The sequence below is a fragment of the Danio rerio genome, chromosome 25 (genome assembly GCF_052040795.2).
Source record: "Danio rerio strain M-AB ecotype USA chromosome 25, GRCz13ab, whole genome shotgun sequence".
Taxonomy (NCBI): Eukaryota; Metazoa; Chordata; class Actinopteri; order Cypriniformes; family Danionidae; genus Danio; species Danio rerio.
The window spans coordinates 35058136-35080924 of NC_141045.1; the positions used below are offsets into that span (position 1 = coordinate 35058136).

The following is a 22789-nucleotide window of genomic DNA, read 5'->3' on the forward strand; positions in this document are numbered from 1 at the left end:
TAAAGTGTTACTTAAAATCTGGTTATTAACAATTATCTTATTATATGCAAGGCAGAAAATTAACCAGTTCCACCTATATCCCTGATTTTCATCTCATCTGCTAGTGTTATCTTGTCTCGCGCTTGATTTGGCCCGATGGCATGATTTATTTTCATATTCATGTAACGCCCACATCTTTAACCCACTGCCCAGAGGACTAATTAGTTCTTATCAGGCCTCTCCCTCGTCTCAGGCCTGATTTATGTAACATCAGCCAGAGGATGAGAAAACTCTCCTTTCTCTTGTGTGTAGAAGTGTGTCTATTAGAGCGAGAGATGTGGTAAATCAGGGAAGAGGGGTCATTTAAAATTTCGTTTAAGCATTCTCCTTATATAAGCCTTTAAAAATAAACAACTATATGCTAAATGTGTATAGTAATTTTTTAATAATAATAATAACTCCTTTTATATAGCGCTTTTTTGTACACTCAAAGTGCTTTACACATTGGGGGGAATCTCCTCATTCAGTAGGATTACACGACGGCAGCCATATTGCACCAGACCGCACACCAGCTGATTGGTGAAGAGGAGACAGAGTAATAAAGCCAATTCTGATATGTTTAGGAGGCCTTGATGGACAGAGGCCAGTGGGCAAATTTGGCCAGAATGCAAGGGTTTAACCCCTACTCTTTCTACATCCTGGGATTTTTTTAACGATCACAGAGATTCAAGACCTGGTTTTAATATGTCATATGAAAGATGGCACTCACTGAGCAGTATAAAGTTCACTATACTGGGGCATTAGGTCCCACACAGACCGCAGGTTAAGCGCCCCCTGCTCATCTCACTAAAATCATTTTTGGCAGCAACCTAGCTTTCCCATCCCATGTGATCTCCCATCCAGGTACTGACTGGGCGCAGCTCAGCTCAGCTTAAGTAGGCCACCATGTGAGAGTTGCAGAAAGCTAGCTGCTGACACTCAGCTGTTTCATGTCTACTTGCTCTAATTCTGCTGTTGCATTATTGGCCGGTATTAACCTCTACTATGTCCGAAGTTACATACTACTCATTTGAATTTGAATTTACACTTGAAAAGTACACTCTATCTAGTATGAATGCAAGTACTCCATAAGTACTACATCCGCCATTTGTCATTATCACATGATCAGTAGCGTCGCTTCACTCCCATTTATGAATTCTTATAGTTGCTTCATAGGATACTGCAGTGTCCATTGGATTTGCTAGTATTATCGCCGACTATAGAATACACAAGACACGTCACTCGTATAGTTCTGAATGTGGAATAGTGTAATGTTCATTGTGGCAAATGAAGCCCCGCCTTCTAGTACAGGAGCCAATCAGCGATCGCTATAGACTGAAGATTCTCTGGGTTTCTCCAGTTTCAGTTTCTTCAGATTTTCTGTGAATCGAACGTTTAGAAACGAAAAGTAAAGAGTTGTTGTTTAATTCTATTGGTGATTCCTAATATGAAGTTAGTACTATATGAAGTACTCGTAAGCTAGCTTGGCAAACAATTTTGGAGAATTCGATGTTTTCCAATTTAAACAGAATGCCTAAGAATGTTTGAAAGGGACTTTGGTATTATCCAGGTACTTTTTAGCTACTGTTGTTTTGAATACTATGTTTTCTGACATGCTACTCTGCTTGCATACCGTTTTTAATAATCTAGCTCCTGTTTCTTTAACCAACCTCCTGTCTACAATCCAACCCGCTCTTTAAGATTTCTAAACTCAGGGCTTCTAGTAGTGCCTAGAATAGCAAAGTCGAGTAAAGGAGGTCCAGCATTCTTCAGCCTCCAGCACCTAGACTGCAGCTCTGATCTAGACGTTTGGCCAGAAGAGAAATGATCATGCCCAACTGAACCTGGTTTCTCTCGAGGTTTTTATCCTTCACTTTCGCCAATTGGTGAAGTTTTTTCCTTGCCGCTGTCGCCACTGGCTTGCATAGTTCAGGACTTGTAGATCTGCGCATTGATGGATTTGGTCTTCAGTGTTTGGACTCTCAGCAGTGAATATTAAACTACACTGAACTGAACTAAATCGAACTGAACTTAAACTGTGAAAACTGGACTGACACTGTTCAATTCACTACAAGCTTCTATGTGAAGCTGCTTTGACACAATCTACATTGAAAAAAGTGCTATAGATGAATTTTCACATACTATATAGTAGAGAAGCATGCGGTTTCGGGCACAGCACTGGTCTTGTTACCTAGCCCTAATCAACAGGCCTGCTGCTGGACACATCTTTCACCGGGCCTGACTCCCCTATTAACTAAAAGCACTGTGGACCTCTTCTCTCAATTGCCACTCCCCCATTACCACCCATCAATCACACACACGCCTGTTTCACAGTACTGCCTGCTGCCCCCCTCTTAATTCAGAGAATCAGTCACACCACAGACCCTGATCTTGATCTGTATGCACCTGAACTCTGCGTCTGAGCCAACAGGAGGTCTGTGCGCTCTGGACCACCTAATATTATGAGACACATGATGCTTCTGGAACTGAGGCAAACGTGATGAAGATGCAGAGTGATTATGCAAGATCAGTCGATTCCACGTAGCTCTAATTAAACGGAGAATTCACTTATAACTTATTAAGGGGTTTTGTAGGAATTATTTTATTCTTTTGTATAAAACTAAAACTTGAATATTGATAGAGAGGTAAATGGTAAGATGTTGCCCTTCAACACCCTCATTCATATTAACTCAAAGAATTAATAAATAAACATAAACTGAGGTACAATAGATGTACTTTACTAATATACACTCATCGGCCACTTTTTACTTTATTGTTCAACTGCTCGTTAACGCAAATTTCTAATCAGCCAATCACATTGCAGCAACTCAATGCATTTAGCCATGCAGACATGGTCAAGACGATCTGCTGCAGTTCAAACTGAGCATCAGAATGGAGAAGACATGTGATTTAAGTGCCTTTAAACGTGGCATTGTTGTTGGTGCCATACGGGCTGGTCTGAGTATTTCGGAAACTGCTGATCTACTGAGATTTTCACACACTGCCATCTCTAGGGTTTACAGAGAATGGTCCAAAAAAGACGAAATATTCAGTGAGCGGCAGTTCTGTGTGAGCAATTACTTGCCAGAGTTCAGAGGAGAATGGCCTGACTGATTCCAGCTGATGGTAACTCAAACAATCACCTGTTGCAACAGAGGTGTGCAGAAAAGCATCTCTTAACGCACAATCCTTCCAACCTTGAGGCAGATGGGCTACAGCAGCAGAAGACCACACAGGATGCCACTCCTATCAGCTAAGAACAGGAAACTGAGGCTACAGTTCACACAGACTCACCAAAATTGGACAATAGAAGATTGGAAAAACGTTGCCTGGTCTGATGAGTCTCGATTTCTGATGCCACATTCGGATGTTAGGGTCAGAATTTGGCGCCAACAGCATGAAAGCAAGCATCCATCATGCCCTGTATCAATGGCTTAAGCTGGTGGTGGTGGTGTAATGGTGTGGGAGATGTTTTCTTGGCACACTTTGTGCCCATTAGTACCAACTGAAAATTGTATCAATGCCCCAGCCTACCTGTGTAATGTTGCTGACCATGTCCATTCCATTATGACCACAGTGTACCCATCTTCTGATGGCTACTTGCATCAGAATAACACTCCATGTCATAAAGTTTGAATCATCTCAGACTGGTTTCTTGAACATGACAATGAGTTCCCCGTACTCAAATGGCCTCCACAGTCACCAGATCTCAATTCAATAGAGCACCTTTGGGATGTGGCGGAACGGGAGATTCGCATCATGGATGTGCAGCCGACAAATCTGCAGCAACTGTGATGCTATGATGTCAATATGGAGCAAAATCTTTGAGGAATATTTCCAGTAACTTGTTGAATCTGTGCCATGAAGGAATAAGGCAGTTCTGAAGGCAAAAGGGGGTCCAACCCGGTACTAGTAAGGTGTATCTAATAAAGTGTATACTTGTACATGTGTATAAGGTACAGGTAAACCTTTGATATAGTCCAAAAATGGGATCTCAAATCTTATTAAAAGATTTGAGTGATCCAGAGAGTAAGCATCTTCACTTTTCTGATATTGTAAAAAATATCCTGCATCCATGTATCATCTGAAGGGGAAAAAGATTTGTAGGAATTATACACTGTAAAAAAATGTTTTCCTGTCTTAATTTTATAATTTGAGCCCAATTATAAATTCCTAAGAATAAGGCAAACAAAATCAATAGTAGTCATGCCTTTTTTTTTTTTTTTTACAGTGTACACGCTTGTAACTTAAAACAATGTTGGGCATCTTTAGGAGCTGCAGACAGGTTTGCTGTAGTCTTACGAGTCTGTGGTAGGTCTAGATTTGCAGACCTGTACTTATTTGTGTTGTGGCGAGGCTCTTCGACACTCTCTGGTGTCTTTGTTGGAGCCAAGGGATTCCCCAGAGTCCCCGCGGCACTCGCAGATTGAATATCGGATAAACAATGAACGTTTCGTCATTCGATGCACACTCTTTGCCAGTAACTAGAAATGATTACAGCTCCAATCAGATTTGCCAGCCCTCTTTTGCAAAGCTAATTGGTAATTTCAGCCGCACCTCTTGTGGAAGACCACTGAGGCGAAAAGAAGCAGCAGCACTCTTTTTTCCCCCCTTTTCTTTTGCCCTCATCCTTTTCTTTTTGTCCCCTCCTGGCATTTGTGAATGGAGTGCTTCAGGTGGGAGGGAGGGTTGTGTGAGATGTGCTTCAGTGGCTTTAGATGCCCACTGTTTAGTAGAGACAACGGGGTGTTGGTTTACAGCAGATTCTCAGTGTAGACAAGAAATAGGGGGCTCGTCCGGGATACTGCTTACCTGAGAATTCGCTAGATTCTGCCGGGGGAGTCTTGGCTTTCTCATTGTCCCTTCAGAGATGCCACAAAGGAGGCTTCAGGGTGGGTGGCTGATCTGCACTATTGCATTGTCAGAGCTCTTTCCCAATATACGTTCTTTAACAATTTTGTGTGCTCATCCAACATTATCATCAGCCACTTAAATGTAACTGCAATACTCAAGACTGCAAGAACAGTGGATGCTTGAAAGAACCCGAATTTGTTCTTGATGTTGAGAATGTTTCAAAAGCAGACTTGCACTCATTTAAAGTCCCAGAAGTCATAGCAGCTAAATAAAAAGGGGAGGGAAGTGCACATTGCACTTTTCGCCCTATTGACAGCTATTCATTTGCACATGAATGCTGCTGACTGGAAATGCAAGCTTGTGTGACACGTTTTGTACGTCGATCAGTTCCAAAAGTTCAAACTTGGGGAAGTCTGACCTGCGATTTTTGCTTCACGTTAATAATAATGATAATTAATAATAATTCCTTACTTTTAGATATCGATTTTCTGGACACTGAAATCGCTTTACACATTTTTGGAGATCTCCTCATCCACCACTAGTGTGCAGCATCCACCTGGACGATGCAATTTTTGATTGGTGGAGAGACCAAGTGATGAAGTCAATTATGATGCACTCTTAGAAATAAAGACAGGCGAGCTATCACTGGGGTGGTACCTTTTCAAAAGGTACATATTTGTACTTAAAGGCTACATATTGGTACCTCAAAAGTATATATAGTACATAATTTTTTTTGGAGGAACCCTTTTGTACATTTAACCCCTTCAGACCTGAATTATGTTCCAAATTTCAGAAAAATGGGATGTCATGTGATGTCCATTGTAATGGACGCAGGGTCTGAAGGGGTTAAGGTAGTAATTATGTACCCTTGAGGTATTAATATGGACTTTTTAGGAACAAATTTTTACCTTTTGAAAAGGTACCACCCCAGTGACCCCTCACGTACCTTTATTTCTGAGGGTGTATGGGGATGGACAGAGGCCAGTGGGCAAATTTGGCAAGGATGCCGGGGTTAAACCTCTACTCTTTTTCGAAGGACATCCTTGGATATTTAAGGGCGTACTCACACTATGCTGTCCGAACCGTGCCTAGGCCCATTTCCCAGATCGTTTGAGAAGTGTGAGTGCTCTCAATTGGGCTCAAGCATGGTTCAAACCAGAGACAAAGACGGCGCTATAGAGTCCCCATCAATATACTGTCCCACACAGACCGCAGAGACTGCTGGCCTCACTAACACCACTTTCAGCAGCAACCTAGCATTCCCATGTGGTCTCCCATCCAGGAACTGACCGGGCGCAGCCCTGCTTAGCTTCAGTGGGTGACCATGTGAGAGTTGCAGAGAGCTAACTGCTGGCATGTTTGACCAATAGAAGATTAAACCATGACCAATCATCAACTTGTTTTATCCAGCCCCTTTTTACTGCACCGTTCGATAGAATTTCGCATGCTCAAACTCTAGTGTGACTGCAGCTTTGTTTGCGGTTCAGAGATATAATCTAACTTGTTTATCCCAGGAGTTTCCCTAAGTGAAACATTCATTTTTATTTAGTCAAACTACACTTTTGCCCCATAGATTAATGTGAATGCTGCTGAAATGTAAGCAAGTTTTGCATGTTGCTGCATTCTAAAGTTCAATCTTGGGGAACTCTGACCTGTGGTTTTGCATTACGTGAATCTGTGAGACCAATAAAAGATCAAAACATAACTAACATACAGAAATGTAAAATATGGAGTAACCGTTTGCATGGAGTAGCAGCATCTCACATCATACGTTCGGTGTTCTCATGGTCTTCTGAGCTTGTTCTTCAGAGGTAATTTGGCAGGAGAATGAATGCAAGTCCATTCTTGGTGCGTTCTTGGTCCATTCTTGGTCCATTTTTCTGTTCTTGGTCAGTTCTTGATCTGTTCTTGGTCTGTTCTTGGTCCGTTCTTTGTCCGTTCTTGGTTCTTTTTGGTTTGTTCTTAGTCTATTCTTAGTCCATTTTTGGTCCATTCTTGGTCGATTCTTAGTCCGTTCTTGGTCTGTTCTTGGTTTGTTCTTAGTCCGTTATTGGTCTGTTCTTGGTTTGTTCTTTGTCCATTCTTGATCTGTTCTTGGTACATTCTTAGTCCATTCTTGGTCCATTTTTAATCTGTTCTTGATCTGTTTGTGGTCCATTCTTGGTTCGTTCGTGGTCCATTCTTAGTCCGTTCTTGGTCCGTTCTCTGTCTTTTCTTGGTTTGTTCTTGGTCCATTTTTGTTCTGTTCTTGGTCAGTTCTTGGTCTCTTCATAGTCCGTTTTTGGTCCGTTTTTTTGTCCGTTCTTGGTTTGTTCTTGGTCCATTCTTAGTCTATTCTTGGTCTGTACTTGGTCCATTTTTAGTCCATTCTTGGTCCATTTGTGGTCAGTTCTTGGTCTGTTCTTGGGGCATTCTTAGTATGTTCTTGGTCCATTCTTGGTTCATTTTTGGTCTGTTCTTGGTTTGTTCTTGGTCCATTCTTAGTCCGATCATGGTCCGTTCTTGGTCCAATCTTGGTCCGTTCGTGGTCCATTCTTGGTCTGTTCTTGGTCTTTTCTTGGTTTGTTCTTGGTCCATCCTTCGTCTGCTCTTCTTCTGTTCTTGGTCCGTTCTTGTAAGTCCCTTCTTGATATTGATGAACAGCCCAGATCGTTGTGGTACAAAATTTATCTGCAAGATGAACGTTAACCTTTTAGAACTCCAATGAATGGAACTAGTGGAAGTTGATTCTTAAGCACTGTGCCTTCAATTCAGTTGGTTGGACAAATTTAGGGCACTTCTTGCCCTCTTTGACCTTTTGATGGTTAATAGTTCGTAAAACCATTTTGGCAGATTTAACAAGAACATTTTTTCCATTTAAGCCGTAATTCCATTGCACACGACATTCAGACAGACTGACGCAATACGCCCCCTTGTGGCAGTTGCATAGAATTTTCAGTTTTGTTGTGCACCATGGGAGAGAAGCTGATTCTCATAGTTTCCAAAATAAAGGAATGCAAAAGCAAGAGTCTTTATTCACCGTGCATTCACTATGGTTGAATGAATGAATAAATACTAGACATTAATTAACCCTTGAAGATTTTGGCGAGAATTTGGAGACTGCAATACAAAATTATTTTGTATTACTTTTGAATAGAATTTTTTTAACAAAAATTAATCAAAAAAGACTAATAATCCTCATCACGCTCACTCTGACCTGATTGGAAAACACAGGAATACATCACATCCGCCGCTCAAATAGGAACCGAATTTTCCACATACGGATATGATCAGAACTCCACACAGCTCCTGGACTACTCTCCATTGGAAATGAATGAATTCCGGTCTGTCACTTGTTGTGTGCAGTGGAAAAGCGGCTTTAGATAAGACTTTGCCTTTTTTGTTTGGTTGGTTTAATAAATTTCTGTTGGATCTTTTTGCTTTCTTCAAACCTGACAGTGCTTGTTTTTCCCTCCCAGGAGGTGCTGATGATGTTGGATAACTATGTGCGAGACTTCAAAGCTCTAATAGACTGGATCCAGTTGCAGGAGAAGCTGGAAAAAACAGATGCTCAGAACAGGTGATTAACACACGCACACACACACACACTTAAAATTGTAACTTGCCTTTAACATGTACAAAAGCCACTGGTGAGTCTTTTGCACTGCAGTTTGAAATGCGATCCTTTCAGCCTAATCAATGAGCAGTTTGAGGTGATTCATGGTTTTGCCGTAATGAGTAAGTGACCACAACACGAGTACATTGATTATGGCATAAAAACCTGAGCTTTTAAGTTGTGCTAATTTGTACAGAGCTCTTTTGAAAACACACACACACACACACACACACACACACACACACACACACACACACACACACACACACACACACACACACACACACACACACAAACAGCCACACATACAGTTGAAGCCAAAATTATTAGCTCTCCTGTCAATTTTGTTTTGTTTTTCAAATGTTTATCAAATGATGTTTAACAGAGCAAGGAATTTTTGGAGGAACAATCACTATTTTCACGGTTATCACAATTATTATGCATTTATTAATTTCAAATGTAAAAATTAGAAAATTACATGACATCTCCTTATATTTGAAAGTTTTATTTATTGCTTCTCAGTTACCAAATAATAATAATAATAATAATAATAATAATAATAAAAAGGTTTTCTCTTTGGACTTAAAAATAAGTAAATAGAAATTTTTGGCATTTAAACATAAGTAATAATTTTATGCTGAAAATAAATGACAGAACAATGAATAAATAAATAAAATAAGAATAAAAAAAAGTATTTGTTTAATCTGAGCATCATATTTACTGAGTATTTTGATTTGACTCACGGTGCGCTTGCGCCATTCTTCTACGTGCACCTGAAAAGCATGAACACGTCATGCCGCGTGCATGTCACTCCTGATATGCGCGCAAGAAAAGAAATAATGCAAAAGACGCAACATGTGAACGGCCCTTAGTTATTAGCTTCGTCGATACTTAATCTAGACTTCAACATTACATCAGATTGATGTAGTACCCTAACGTGGTGGGGACTTTGCATCTTGTTTGGAAATGAAAATCGAGTTGACGTCAGAGCTCAACGTCGGACCAACATCAATGTCCAACCTAAAACCAACCAAATATCAACATCTAATGATGTCACTGCTTGAAGTTGTGTGGACGTTACCACTATGACGTCTATCAGACGTCAAAATTTGGTTGCCATACCTAACCAATTAGTTTTTTCAAAAAATAATATTACTCAAGGAGTCTAATAATATTGACGTCAATATTATTAGCCTCCTTAAGCAATATTATTTTTTGATTGTCTACAGAGCAAACCATCATTTTACAATGACTTGCCTAATTACTCAAACTTACCTAATTCAGCTAGTTAAGCCTTTAAATGTCACTTTAAGCTGTATCGAAGTGTCTTGGAAAATATGTAGCCAAATATTATTTACTGTCTTTATGTCAAAGATTAAAGAAATGAGTTATTAAAACTATTATGCTTATAAATGTTTCGAAAAAATCTTTAAAAAATCTTAATTGAACAGAAAAAACAGCCATTGGGGGAAGAAATATACAGGGGGGGCTAATAATTCTGACTTGTAAATGTCACACATACACACACAAACTCAAACCCACATACATGTGTTCAGCTAGCAAATGTTTGACTTAATAATTTTTTGATCCATCCTACCACAGGCCCACGTCTTTGGCTTGGGAAGTTCGAAAGATGTCACCAGGACGCCATGTGATGTCTAGCCCCTCCTCAGACCGGATTGTTCCATCACCAGGTGTTCGTCGTGCCCTCAATTTTGGGTAGGCCAATCTCGTCCTATCCATACAATGCAGGATCTCTTAAAAACACGTCTCTCTGCCCCATATTCATATCCATTAGAGTTTTACTACACCATGGTAACAAACTAAATAAATCTGCTGTACTTTCATCATTGATTATTTCTCAGTGTTGTTTGGAAATGGTTTTAAGTGTCCAACAATTTCATTAAGACTTTGTAAAAGCTGGGTTAAGATTTGTTGTAGAATTTTTTGAAAATAAGTATTTGACCAGTCATTTTTTTATTCCTTTATTATTTTATTCCTTTTTTATGGGAGTAATAAAAGTCTAAAAAGTTGAGTTCCGGTTATGGCGGCAAGGTGAGCAGACGCGTTTTTCTCATGCTTAATTGCTTTTCAATAAATCCTGCATAATATTCCAGAGAGAGTTCATATAAAAAGTCTAAAAAGTTAAACAATATAATAATACAGTACACACTATATACACTCATCGGCCACTTTGTTAGGTACACCTTAATAGTACTGAGTTGGACCCCCTTTATGCCTTCAGAACTGCCTTAATCCTTCATGGCATAGATTCAACAAGGTACTGGAAATATTCCTCAGAGACGTTGCTCCATATTGACATGATAGCATTTGTTCAAGATGCATTGATAGCATTGATGTTCAAGAAACCAGTCTAAGATGATTCACGCTTTATAACATGGTTTGTTATCATGCTGGAAGTCAGAAGATGAGTACACTGTGGTCATAAAGGGACGAACATGGTCAGCAACAATACTGTGGGGTTGACACGATGCTCAATTGGTTCTAATGGGCCCAAAGTGTGCCAAGAAAATATCCCCCACACCACTACACCACCACCACCAGCCTGAACAGTTGATACAAGGCAGGATGGATCCATGCTTTCATGTTGTTGATGCCAAATTCTGACCCGACCATCCGAATGTTGCAGCAGAAATGGAGACTCACCAGACCAGGCAATCTTTCTCCAATCTTCTATTGTCCAATTTTGGTGAGTCTGTGTGAATTGTAGCCTCAGTTTCCTGTTCTTAGCTGACAGGAGTGGCACCCGGTGTGGTCTTCTGCTGCTGTAGCCCATCCGCCTCAAGGTTGGACGTGTTGTGTGTTCAGAGATGCTCTTCTGCAGAAGTCGTTTGTAACTAGTAGTTATTTGAGTTACTGTTGCCTTTCTATCAGCTGGAACCAGTCTGGCCATTCTCCTCTGACCTTTGGCATCAACAACGCCCACATAACTGCCGCTCACTGAATAGTTCGTCTTATTTGGATCATTCTCTGTTAACCCTAAAGATGGTTGTGAGTGAAAATCCCAGTATATCAGCAGTTTCTGAAATACTCAGACCAGCCCGTCTGGCACCAACAACCATGCCACGTTCAAAGTCACTTAAATCAGCTTTCTTCCCCATTCTGATGCTCAGCATGAACTGCAGCAGATCATCTTGACCATGTCTACATGCCTAAATCCATTGAGTTACTGCCATGTGATTGGCTGGTTAGAAATTTGAGGTGTACCTAATAAAGTGGCCGGTGAGTGTAAATGGCCTTGGGAGTAAGCCTTTAAATGCCCCTTTAAGCTCAATAATAGTATCTTGAAAAAATATTATGTACTGTCATCATGGAGAAGAAAAAATAAACCGGTTACTAATATGAAATGAATCATTAAAACTATTACATTTAGAAATGTTTTGAAAAAAAAAACCTTCTTTCTGTTAAACAGAAATTGGAGAATAAAATATACAGGGTGCTCATAATTCAGGAGGGCTAATAATTCTGACTTCAACTGTATATCTGTTAAATCTGACCTCAAGCCATTATCCCTGCACGCGCTGTGCTAATTGACATCGTTGTCTCTGTCGGCGAATTGTGCCGACTCTCACAATCCAGCAATGAGGCTTCCTGCATTAGATGCGTTTGCCTTTTTTCTTTTTTTTACGGCTAGTGTGAAAGGAAGACAATTCATAATCCGATTAAAGCACCACTGAATGCTCAGATGGACAAATCAATGGCAGATATGATGCATATCTGTGCCTCACCACCAGACCGGAAAGACTACGCCCGTCTGGGACGAGAAGGGGAATCGATCCGCAAACGGGCCTGAGCGTTTGGTTTAATGCGATTTTTGCCGGGTTCTCCTCGGGTCTGCGCCTGAGGCAGTGGGGGTGCAGGTCTAAGTGTGGTTAAAGACTGCTGAAGCATGGGCGTTCATGTCTGTATTACGCTGTAATTGGACGCCTCAGGAAATGGATATCGATCAAGACAGAGAGAAAGGGCCCTCGCTCTGAAGTTTCCGCTTTAGTTCCCAATGTTTAAGGATGCCCCACGCATGATGCTAAGGCTCGCCATAGAAAGCAGGTTATTTAAAGTACACATGACATCAAAACTAACCATATTGAGTTTGCTAGCTCACATTGCTAGTTTTGTGGTGAACAATTCATCTGTGCATGTCATTAGAACAAATTAAATAGTTTGCCCTTCTAATCTTTAATTGAAATCTGAAAATGCACTTCCTGTTGTTTTCGGTTAAATTCTCAGATTATTTCTGTCTGAGGAATTGGGCGTGGCTAACATACTTAACCATACTTGAGAAACAGAAACGGTGAGGAGGAGGTGCCTGTTAGGTTGTAATAACTCTCCTGAATCCCGGTTTTTATGAATGAAATGCCTACTTTACTACATTCAATCAGCTTGCAGTGGAAAAAATAAGTCACGCCCACTGTTTTTGTCACGGTTCAGTAAGGATGAGGAGCGAGGACCATAGACTGTAAAATATATGGATGTAGTGTCCGTGACGTCACCCATAGGTTTCTAAAGAGCGCAAAAGAAGCCACAAGTAGGCGTGGCCAAGCGTCACCATTTTGTTTGCGCGTCATCGCACCCACGGCGGGATACCAAGCAAGGGCAAAGAGGCGGAGAATGGGCGGAGCTACAGACACCTGCTGGCATTTTGCTTGGACCTGGTTCAGACACACTTTACTTTGGGAGAACGCTTAATACTTCATCACCTGCGACTCGTTTGTGTTCTGACCACTTGTGCTTGGTTGTATACTATATCAATAAAGTGTTTAGACTTTTAAAAACACTGCTCTAATACAGTGAGCCACTAAACATTGTTCTTATGACGTTTTTCAACAGAAGGAAAACGCGAATTACTTCCAAACACTTCAAATATAGTCTGTTAGTAAATGCAAGGCTATTGATGAAATCCAGCATAACACTGTATGACAACGCTTCAGCTGACTGATCTAGAGCCTACAGCTAATCAATTCGTCAGATTCTGGAGTAGACAGAGCTAGTGTCCGGAGATGTAGAGATGCAATGAGGTGCATGCATAGAAAGTGTTTTACAGCCACTGATACATTTCTGGTGAACGATTGATGCGATTGTTTTCAATTTTATAATGTTTCTTTTACAGCATCGGTAATGTAGATTTATTCAAGTATAAAATGTATTTTCGAATATAAAATATTTAAATATTCAAGCATTAAACGAGATTTGTTTAAACGCAAGCGGCATCAGGAGCAGCAGGCGAGCCTCATTGGATTGAACTTAAATGATGAGACTAAAATTAAACTCTTTGGAGTGAATGCCAGAAGTTACGGTTGGAGAAAACCAGGCAGCGCTCATCACCAGGCTAACACCATCCCTACAGTGAAGCATGGTGGTGGCAGCATCATGCTGTGGGGATGTTTTTCAGCAGCAGGAACTGGAAGACCAGTCAGGATAGAGGGAAAGATGAATGCAGCAATGTACAGAGACATCCTGAATGAAAACCTCATCTCATGGCAATTTGTAACTTTTTGATCTAGTGGCTAATTCGTATGAATTCGTACGGTCTAATTCGTACAATTTAGTACGATTTGCTCATCCCCCAATGACAGTTGGGTTTAGGAGTGGGATTAGGTGCCACGCCTTCTTTTAAAAATCGTACAATTTCAAACGACTATACTCGTACGAATTCGTACGAATTAGCCACTAAATTGGCAAAACGTAAAATACTTACGTTTTCTCGTGAGATCAGGCTGGACTATTATCAAGATTTTGGCTCTTTATTTGTTCTTATGTAGTACGTATTGATATATATTATGATAAAATAAAGTGTGACCTTTATAAACATTTAGTTTTTTTGTATCTGCTTTTATTGAAACTATTTTGAACACCAGATGAGTGTAAATTACACTACACTGTAAAAAATGCTGGTTTCCACACAATCAATTTGTGTTGGGACAACATGAGGGATTTAAGTTAACTCATTTTAGTTTTGTACAAATGTAAGTGGATTAAACATAAAACAATTAAGTTGCCTCCTCAAAAACTTCTCAAAAAATGATGTTGTTTCAGCTCATTTTGAATAAATAGTTTGAGCAAACAGTACATTTTTTGTGTGTGTTTTAGTGAAAGTCAATGACCTGGAGAAATGTTTTATTAAAAATATGTTATTTAGATTTGGTCAAATCCACCTTTAGAGCAACAGTGGCGTTTCTGCTGTTAAATGGGTTTGTTATTGTGTGTTTTTATGCAGTGGTCCTCCTCCCACTTTGGCTGTGGCACGTCTGTCCCACACTGGACCAAGCTGGGCCGACCGGGTCAAATCTTCCCATTCCCTACCTGTCCCTAGCCAAAGCGTCTACATCCCTGCTGAAAAACCAGGTGAATTAATATACAATCATTTATGTTCAAAAATGAATGCATCTCTATTATTTGTTTATGTAAATGTACCAGGGCTATTCAATTAGTTTGTCATGGGGGCCGGTTCATGAAAAGCGTCCCAAACGAAGGGCCGGAGGGATATGAGTGATGACACAACAGCATAAAAGGGCCCACATGCTGTATATTTTTGCTCCTTAAGACAGCCACGTTAGCTTTTTCTACATTAAAATGGTCATTTATTTTATTTTGAAACTGCATAATATCAGTGCAGTGTACAATATACTTCTTTTTTTCTTTTTTTTTTTTTTTTAACAAACATTCAAATGTTGCATTTCAGAGCACAACAAAAGCAGTGCATTGCTGAAGTAGGCTTCTTCTACATTCAGACACAGTCATACATTATGTTTTGAACTGCATAACAATTAGGGATGCAACAATTATAGATTTTGGTTGTACAATTATATTGTCGGAAGAATAATCATTTCACCGTTATATCACGTCTAATGTAAATTCAAGCTTTATATTAGGTAAGTAGCTATTTAGATTAACTGTTGTTGCCATCTGCATTCATGCATACATAATCATTTTAATAATAATTCGTCTAACATATCTTTTGTTTACATTTGCACTGAAAGATCACGCACAACTCTCACCGTGAGATGTTTTCTACTGCATGCGCCCAGAAAGACGCAAGTGTGTCGCTCCGCTGGCGCCCGCACACTGTCATATATTCTTACATTAGAAATAACAAACTTGTTTATGTTACAGTTAATCCTGTGTGCGTGCATATTAGCCTCGGTGTACTTCAAACTTAAAACCAGCGCACAGGCAACTTGGCATTTTGCAGCGGTTTCGTTTTCGTTCAGTGCAACAGAAATGCGGCTTAGAGAAGACTTTACGATTAATAAACTTTGATGAATTAAAGGGCAGTTAATAGTGAAATCGGCTAATCGTTGCATCCCTATTAACGATATCAGTGCGTTGTACAATAGCCTTTTCTACAAACATGTTTTCGGCTGCCCGCACCACTCGCTTATGGTGACTCACGCTCTGTGCAGCCTTTAACTGCAGCTCATGCTGTAATTGAACAGACGCACGCCACTTCATAACTATAGCGGCCATTTGTCGACTGAACTTATATTCATTATTTTTGATGTCTTGGTCACACTGTTTGGAGGGCCAGAACAAAGTGCCTCGGGGGCCGGATTCGCCCCACGGGCCGCCAATTGAATAGCCCTGAAATATACAGTGCTGGGCATAAATAAGTATACACTCTTTTATATTCTCAGGGAATATAACTAATATATTTTGGTGCATTTAAACAAAGCGGTTTTATAAAACGGTTATATCCAATAAAAGTTTTAGTTTGTACTCCTAACATCTTTAGGAACCAAAAGATAATTAATTTAAATTCAACAATTCACAACTAAATTAAATATAACTAAAAAAATGTCAACTAAAGTTATTTATTTAAATGTTTCTCTTTTTTTTTTCCTGTTTATTCAAATTGTATTTAATATTTTCACTCAACATAGTAATTATATTAACATATTTATGTATGTTAATATATTAATTTGTATATTAATAAAAACATATTTATCGCAGACTAATTTTCATAAGTTTTGTATAATTATAATTTAAACTAATATATAAGTATAAACTTTTTATTAATCCCCCAACATAATAATTTCTGTAAATTTTGTATAATTATAATTGAAGCTAGTATATAATATTACTATAAACATATTAATCCTCAACGTATACATTTCTGTAAGTTTTTGTATAATTATAATTTAAACGAATATATAATTTCAATGTATACATATAGAAATGAGTTCATTAAGGAATTAATACGTTTTGCATAATTATAATTTAAACTAATATATATTATTAATATAGACCTATTAATTCCCCAACATACTAATTACTATATGTTTTGTATCACTATAATTTAAAGTAATGTGTAATAATAATATTAACATGTTAATCCCCCAACATACTAATTACTATATGTTTTGTATCACTATAATTTAAAGTAATGTGTAATAATAATAATATTAACATGTTAATCCCCTAACATACTAATTACTATATGCTTTGTATCATTATAATTTAAAGTAATGTGTAATATTAATCCCTCAACATACTAATTTCTGCAAGTTTTGTATAATTAAAATGAACATGAATACATATTATTAATATTAACACATTATTCCCACAACATACTAATTTCTATATGTTTTGTATTATTATAATTTAAACTAATCTGCAATATTAATCTTCCAACATACTTATAATTTTTTCCAACACAATTTTTGGACTCTGATAAAAGTTTTTTTTATTACATTATTTCCTGTTTTGGCTTTTGAACTGACTAATCTAATGTATACATTATGCTCAAATATGGTATTGTGAAGCATACTATAGAAATTATTATTTAAAGGGGACCTATGATGCTCCTTTTTGCAAAATGTAAAAAAAAAAAGTCTGTAATGTTTCTAGAGTGTGTATGTGATGTTTTGGTCACTGTCGCTTTAAATTCAAATGAGATTGTGCTCTTTTCAAAAGAGGGCGGAGCTACAAATATCTATGTGTCAGCATAGTGGTAGATTCAAATACAAGACTTGCATTCTATGCTAATGAGGGAGAGATTGTCACTAGTGGGTGGGGCTTTCCCCCTCTGAGGGAGAATGGAATGTCAATCAAAGTGTTTCTACAGACTGTTTTGATCAAGTGTGATTATAAAAAAACCTAATTATTCAATTTTTACCATTAAAAGCTGGTTATATTCACAGACTGCTGCCGCACAACTCTGTGTTAACCCTTTATGAAAGTGATTTTCGCATTATAGGTCCCCTTTAAAGGAGATCTGTTAAAGGTGTACTGGTTTATGCTGAGCACTGTATGCATGTCCATCAACCCTTAGCAAAGAAAGATGCAGAAGGCTGGGAGACGGTGCAGCGTGGGCGCTCCATGAGGCCAAGGGCCAAAGTAAGCCCAGTTCTGGTTCATGCGAGCCCCAAAGACGACAGTGACAAGGAGAACCAGCACGTCCAACCCTCACCCCAAGACAAATCTCAGGACGTGAGGGAGCAAGAGCCACCCATACCCCAAGAGCCCAGCAAAGAGATGGAAAAGACCCCGGTCATCGAGGTAATGACGTCAACCAACCTTCCGTCATTAATTATTTAGAGCCCAGCCATAGATATGAAGCCTCTGAAACATCAGAAAGTGTTTGTTTGGTCACAGTGTGTTCATAGATACACTGTCCAGACAGGCCAGTATCAAGTGGACGGGCATCGATTTTTGAACATGTTTATCAGATTCAATGAGGTCTATTAAATATTGACGATACGATGTCCTGGATTGCGTTTGGAGAATATGCCGAAGCCAAACCAATTGAGCTGCCATGCTATCTACTTCCTCCTGCATAGACACCTGCCTTCTAAGAGACGGAAATAGAAAGTCATCAGTGAGTGATTTGGAGGGTAGGGAACAGCTCTGAAGTGCACGTGTCATTAACACGTCACTCTAATTAGAATAATACATTCTTCAGATTTAAAGGGATAGTTCACCCAAAAATGGAAATGTTCTCAATTTAGCCTTTACGAGTTTATTTTTTCTACTGAACAACAAAAGATGATAGTTTGAAGAATGATGGATACTGGTAGTTATTGACGTCCATAGGCGATTTACTTTGTCCACTTGAAACACAATCAAGTCTGAACTTATTCTTACCTCAGGGTTATGAATACACAGCCGTTTCATTGTAGGAAAAACAAAAAATTTCTACTTCTCTCATCAATAGGAAAAAGAAACTCAATCATGTTTTGAACAAGTGGAGGGCCAGTAAATTTGGATTTTCATTTTCATTAAACTACCCCTTTAAATTAAACATTTTTGTTGATGCATTTGATTCCATCCTAGCCAAAAAAAAATAATTAAAAAATCCACAAAAGCAACACCAAACGCTGCAAAAGTGTCAAATTGAATTACTAAATTTTGACATTTTGAGGATCTGAAACATTTACATTTACATTTTACATTTAGTCATTTAGCAGACGCTTTTATCCAAAGCGACTTACAAATGAGGACAAGGAAGCAATTTACACAACTAAGAGCAACAATGAATAAGAGCAACAATGAATAAGTGCTATAGGCAAGTTTCAGGTCTGTAAAGTCTAAGAAGGGAAGTATTAGTAGTATTAGTATTTTTTATTTTTTTATTTTTTGTACAGTTAGTGTGATATTCAAAGAGGCAATTCTCGTCTCGTCATTTCTCGTCTTAACGTCCGTGTGAAAGTCTTTTTTAGTAAATACATTTGTGTTGCTGTCTTTTATATTTGCTTTTATATTTTGCTTTTTAAACCTAGAATTTGACCGAACTTTATTAGGAAGCAGAAAATATGGCAACTTTTCTAAAAAAAATAATTAAAAAAAAGGCTTCATGTCAAGAGGCTTGTCTGGAAAATGCTGCCTCTATAGGCAAGCTCACAAGTTTAGACTTGTTTACATGCCTGTGGTGCTTGATTGTACAGTTCTTGGTATGCTACGTGTTTGTTTGCGAAATGCATGATATTGTTTAATTATTGAGCATGCTGTGTTTCTTCAGTTCTGTTTGTTTCCTTCTTGTTCTCATGTCTGCCAAACGGTCTGTCATACAGATGCGGCGAGGAGTGCTGTGACTTGCATGTTTGTGTTCATATTTGTGTATGCATCTGTGTGTATCGCGCAGCACCCAGCAGAAAGTATTGAAGAGGAAGGGCAGAGTGTCAGCGCCCCCTCTGAGGACACGCCACCCCCCACGTCCGACCCCACGCCGCCCCCTACTTCTCCACTTTTGCAGGTTCAGTGCCCGGACTTGGTTCCCGATCCAAGCCCTCATCCTGTAACACTTGTTCAGTCAGAGGAGACGGGTACTGGGCTAACCAAAGTGGAGCAGGGGACGGAGGGGTCGGTGTGGAAGGTCGCAACACCATCAACAAAAGCGGAGGCACCGGTCTACGTTCCCCTGGCAGTGATGACACTGGAGAGCTTGCTGGACCCCACAGAACTTTCTACTGTGAGTGCTGAGAGACACAGGCCAGGGTCAGGGCTGCCGCCTAAACAAAGTCAATCCCAAAAACCTCCAGACGAGGCAGGGTTACCCCCATCCCTCCTCCTTTCTCTCAGCAAGTACATGTGTGTGCGTGCTGAAGGGGGTGCGCAGGTTTCAGATGTAAATAGAGAGCAGTGTTAAGCAAGAGTTACCACAGTTGTTCAAGTTATTATTTTAGGCTTATCAAGTGTTCCCTGCACTGGTCAGATGACTTGACTAGTTTTTAGCCACAGGCTCTCATTGACCTTGACCTCCCTTTGAGCCTTGACCTCCCAAAATCTCACTACGTTCAAAAATGCCAACACGCATCCCCTATTTCTGCCAAATTTTGATACTTTTGAGGTAGTGTAAGGCCAAGTTTCTGCAGATCACTCTCAATAGTTGCCTCCAGCTCCTCTGATCTAATATAAAAATGTTTCATAGTTCAAGAAGCACAAGTTTGGAACCAAAATTTCAGCCAAGAAAACGGGGCCTTATTATCTGTTGCAAAAGCAGTATAAGTAATACCAATGCTAGATCACATTAGAAATGCAAATGTCATGGTGCAGAGTATTTCATTGAACTCTTCTAAGGTCAAAGCCCTTGGTTGGCTTAACCACTTGGCCTACAGATGTAGATTATATGGCACCTATTTTATTGTTTGTTTTTTTTAAAGAGAAAGTAGGAGTGATGCAAGCACTTTTGTAAAGGCATTCTAATTTTCCCTCATTTGCCATAACTAACAGAAACATCTAAGAGGTTAATTAAGAGTAGACCCACTTTACGTGCTACAGGCATTCTGAACTTTCAGCCTTTATCAAAAAAGTATGTTAAAATAAAAAAAAAAAAGCCGAAATGTATGCCTGTTTTCCACCAAAATGTTTCTTTTCCTAGAGGTGGTGTATGGCTAAAGCTCCTCCAACCTCTCTCAGAGTCTCCCCTATGAACTCTTATATTAATGGTTCAAGGGGGACCAATTTAAAACCAATTTTTCAGCCTTAAACAATCTTTTCTTCTGCATAAAGTGGGGCCTTGTTGTCTTTTGAAGAAAAAAAGTATCAAAACTTACCAGATCCAGGATGCAATAATCTAATTTCTACATTTTTTTAATCAATCCCAATTCCAATACTACGTTGACTCAATTCTGAGAATGGATTCCTCACTGTTGTTGCGATTCTTTTCAGATTCTTAAGCCTGCCAGTTGGAGCATTATTGAAAGCCATACAAATACCAGCCACATTATTATATATTATATTGTTACTAACATGCATGATCACAACAGTCACATAGAAACTGCAAACTGTACACAGAAATAACCATAGCTTTATAGTTTATAAGGCACACACATGAAAAAGATGTATTAATATGCATGAATTTGGAACAGAAATGAAGCTACAAACATTAACTTAATTGAATAACTTAATTTAACATGAACTTAATTGAATGAAAGGTAATAATCACCAATAAATGTTTACATAATTTATTATTTGGATATTTCAGCATGATATAAATTACAGAATAGTAAGAGAACTGGTTATTTGAACCAATTAAAAGATGCAAATTATGCAAATTTGTTTGCAGAAATGTAACTGATCCTTATTAGCAAGTGACTTCAGGTTGTTATTAGCATGAAAGTTTTAATTGAGTAGTTCTTATGAACTGAAAAGAGAAGTCATTTATCTCTATGGAATCAATTCCCAACTTTGGTTTCGACTCTTGATTTTCAGTGCCTCACAATCAAGGAATCGATCATTTTTGGAATCGACTTTCAACCCTACAATAATCAAATTATGTTCAACCAGCTGTGAAATGTCTTGCTTGACTAACTTCTTTAACTTAAAGACTATTGGTTAATTAGATGTTGGCCAGAAATCTAACTAGGCATGTAGATGTCTCATGGCTGTAGAAGACAGCGAGTCATGTTGTGGTGATCCACTTATATCCTGTCTCGCCCTCTTTAAGAGAAACCTCCAAGGGGTTAATTAAGACGAGACTTACTGCATTTGCTACCAGCTTCCATTACCTTGAGCCTTTACCAAAATTGGGTGAAAAAAATCACCAAAACTCATGCCAAATTTCCAGCAAAATGTTCCCATAAGTGATGCACGGCTAGGGTTCTGCCGACCCAGAGTCACCCCTATTACCTTTTAAATAAATGTTTCTTAGTTTTAAAGGAGCAAGTTTGAAACTAATTTTTCAGCCTTGTAAAACATTTTCTTTATCACAAAACAGGATCTTGATGTCTTTTGGAAAAGGGATATCAAAACTTACCAGTTACCAGATCCAAGTACAATAATCAAATTTCTGTCCAGCAACCAACCAATTTTAAAATGTCTTCCTCGAACTTCTCAAACTTTAAGACCATTGGTTGGTTTAGCTAATTGACCCACTGTACAGATATAGGCCAAAAGGCATGTCGATTTCTGATGGCTGCAGAAGTAAGTTGGTGACTCCAGTTGTGGCGATCCACTTGTCTTCTGTCTTGCCCTCTTTAAGAAAAATCTCTAAGGGTTTCCATTGCTTTGAGCCTTGACCAAAATCGGATCTAAAAAAATCACCAAAATGCATGCCCGTTTTACAACAAAAGTTTGCTTTATCCAGAGATATGGAGCATGCATGGCTAGGGTTTTGCCAATCTCTCGTAGTCGTTCCTATGACCTTTTATATAAATCTTTCTTAGTTCAACAGGAACTGGAGCCTTGAAAATCTTTTCGTCATCATAAAACAAGGTCTTGTTGTCTTTTGGAAAAGTGGTACCAAAACTTACCTGATCCAAGTACAATAATTAAATTTCTTTAAAGCATCCAACCACTTTCAAAATGTTAGACCTTCTCAAACTTCGAGACCATTGGTTGGTTTAGCTGCTTGACCTGTAGATATAG

The 22789-nt window shown here is 38.9% G+C and overlaps 1 protein-coding gene across 4 annotated transcripts in view; it reads left to right on the forward strand.

The window, feature by feature from the left end:
• scaper (S-phase cyclin A-associated protein in the ER) overlaps window positions 1-22789 on the forward strand; it is a 213899-nt gene that overhangs the window by 25297 nt on the left and 165813 nt on the right. For 2 of the 4 annotated variants that reach the window (XM_087310256.1, XM_087310258.1), the window contains exons 5-9: window positions 8331-8431; window positions 10070-10186; window positions 14703-14830; window positions 17757-17983; window positions 19566-19892. In XM_087310256.1, coding sequence (XP_087166382.1) covers window positions 8331-8431; window positions 10070-10186; window positions 14703-14830; window positions 17757-17983; window positions 19566-19892 — 900 coding nt within the window. 4 annotated transcript variants of the gene reach the window in all.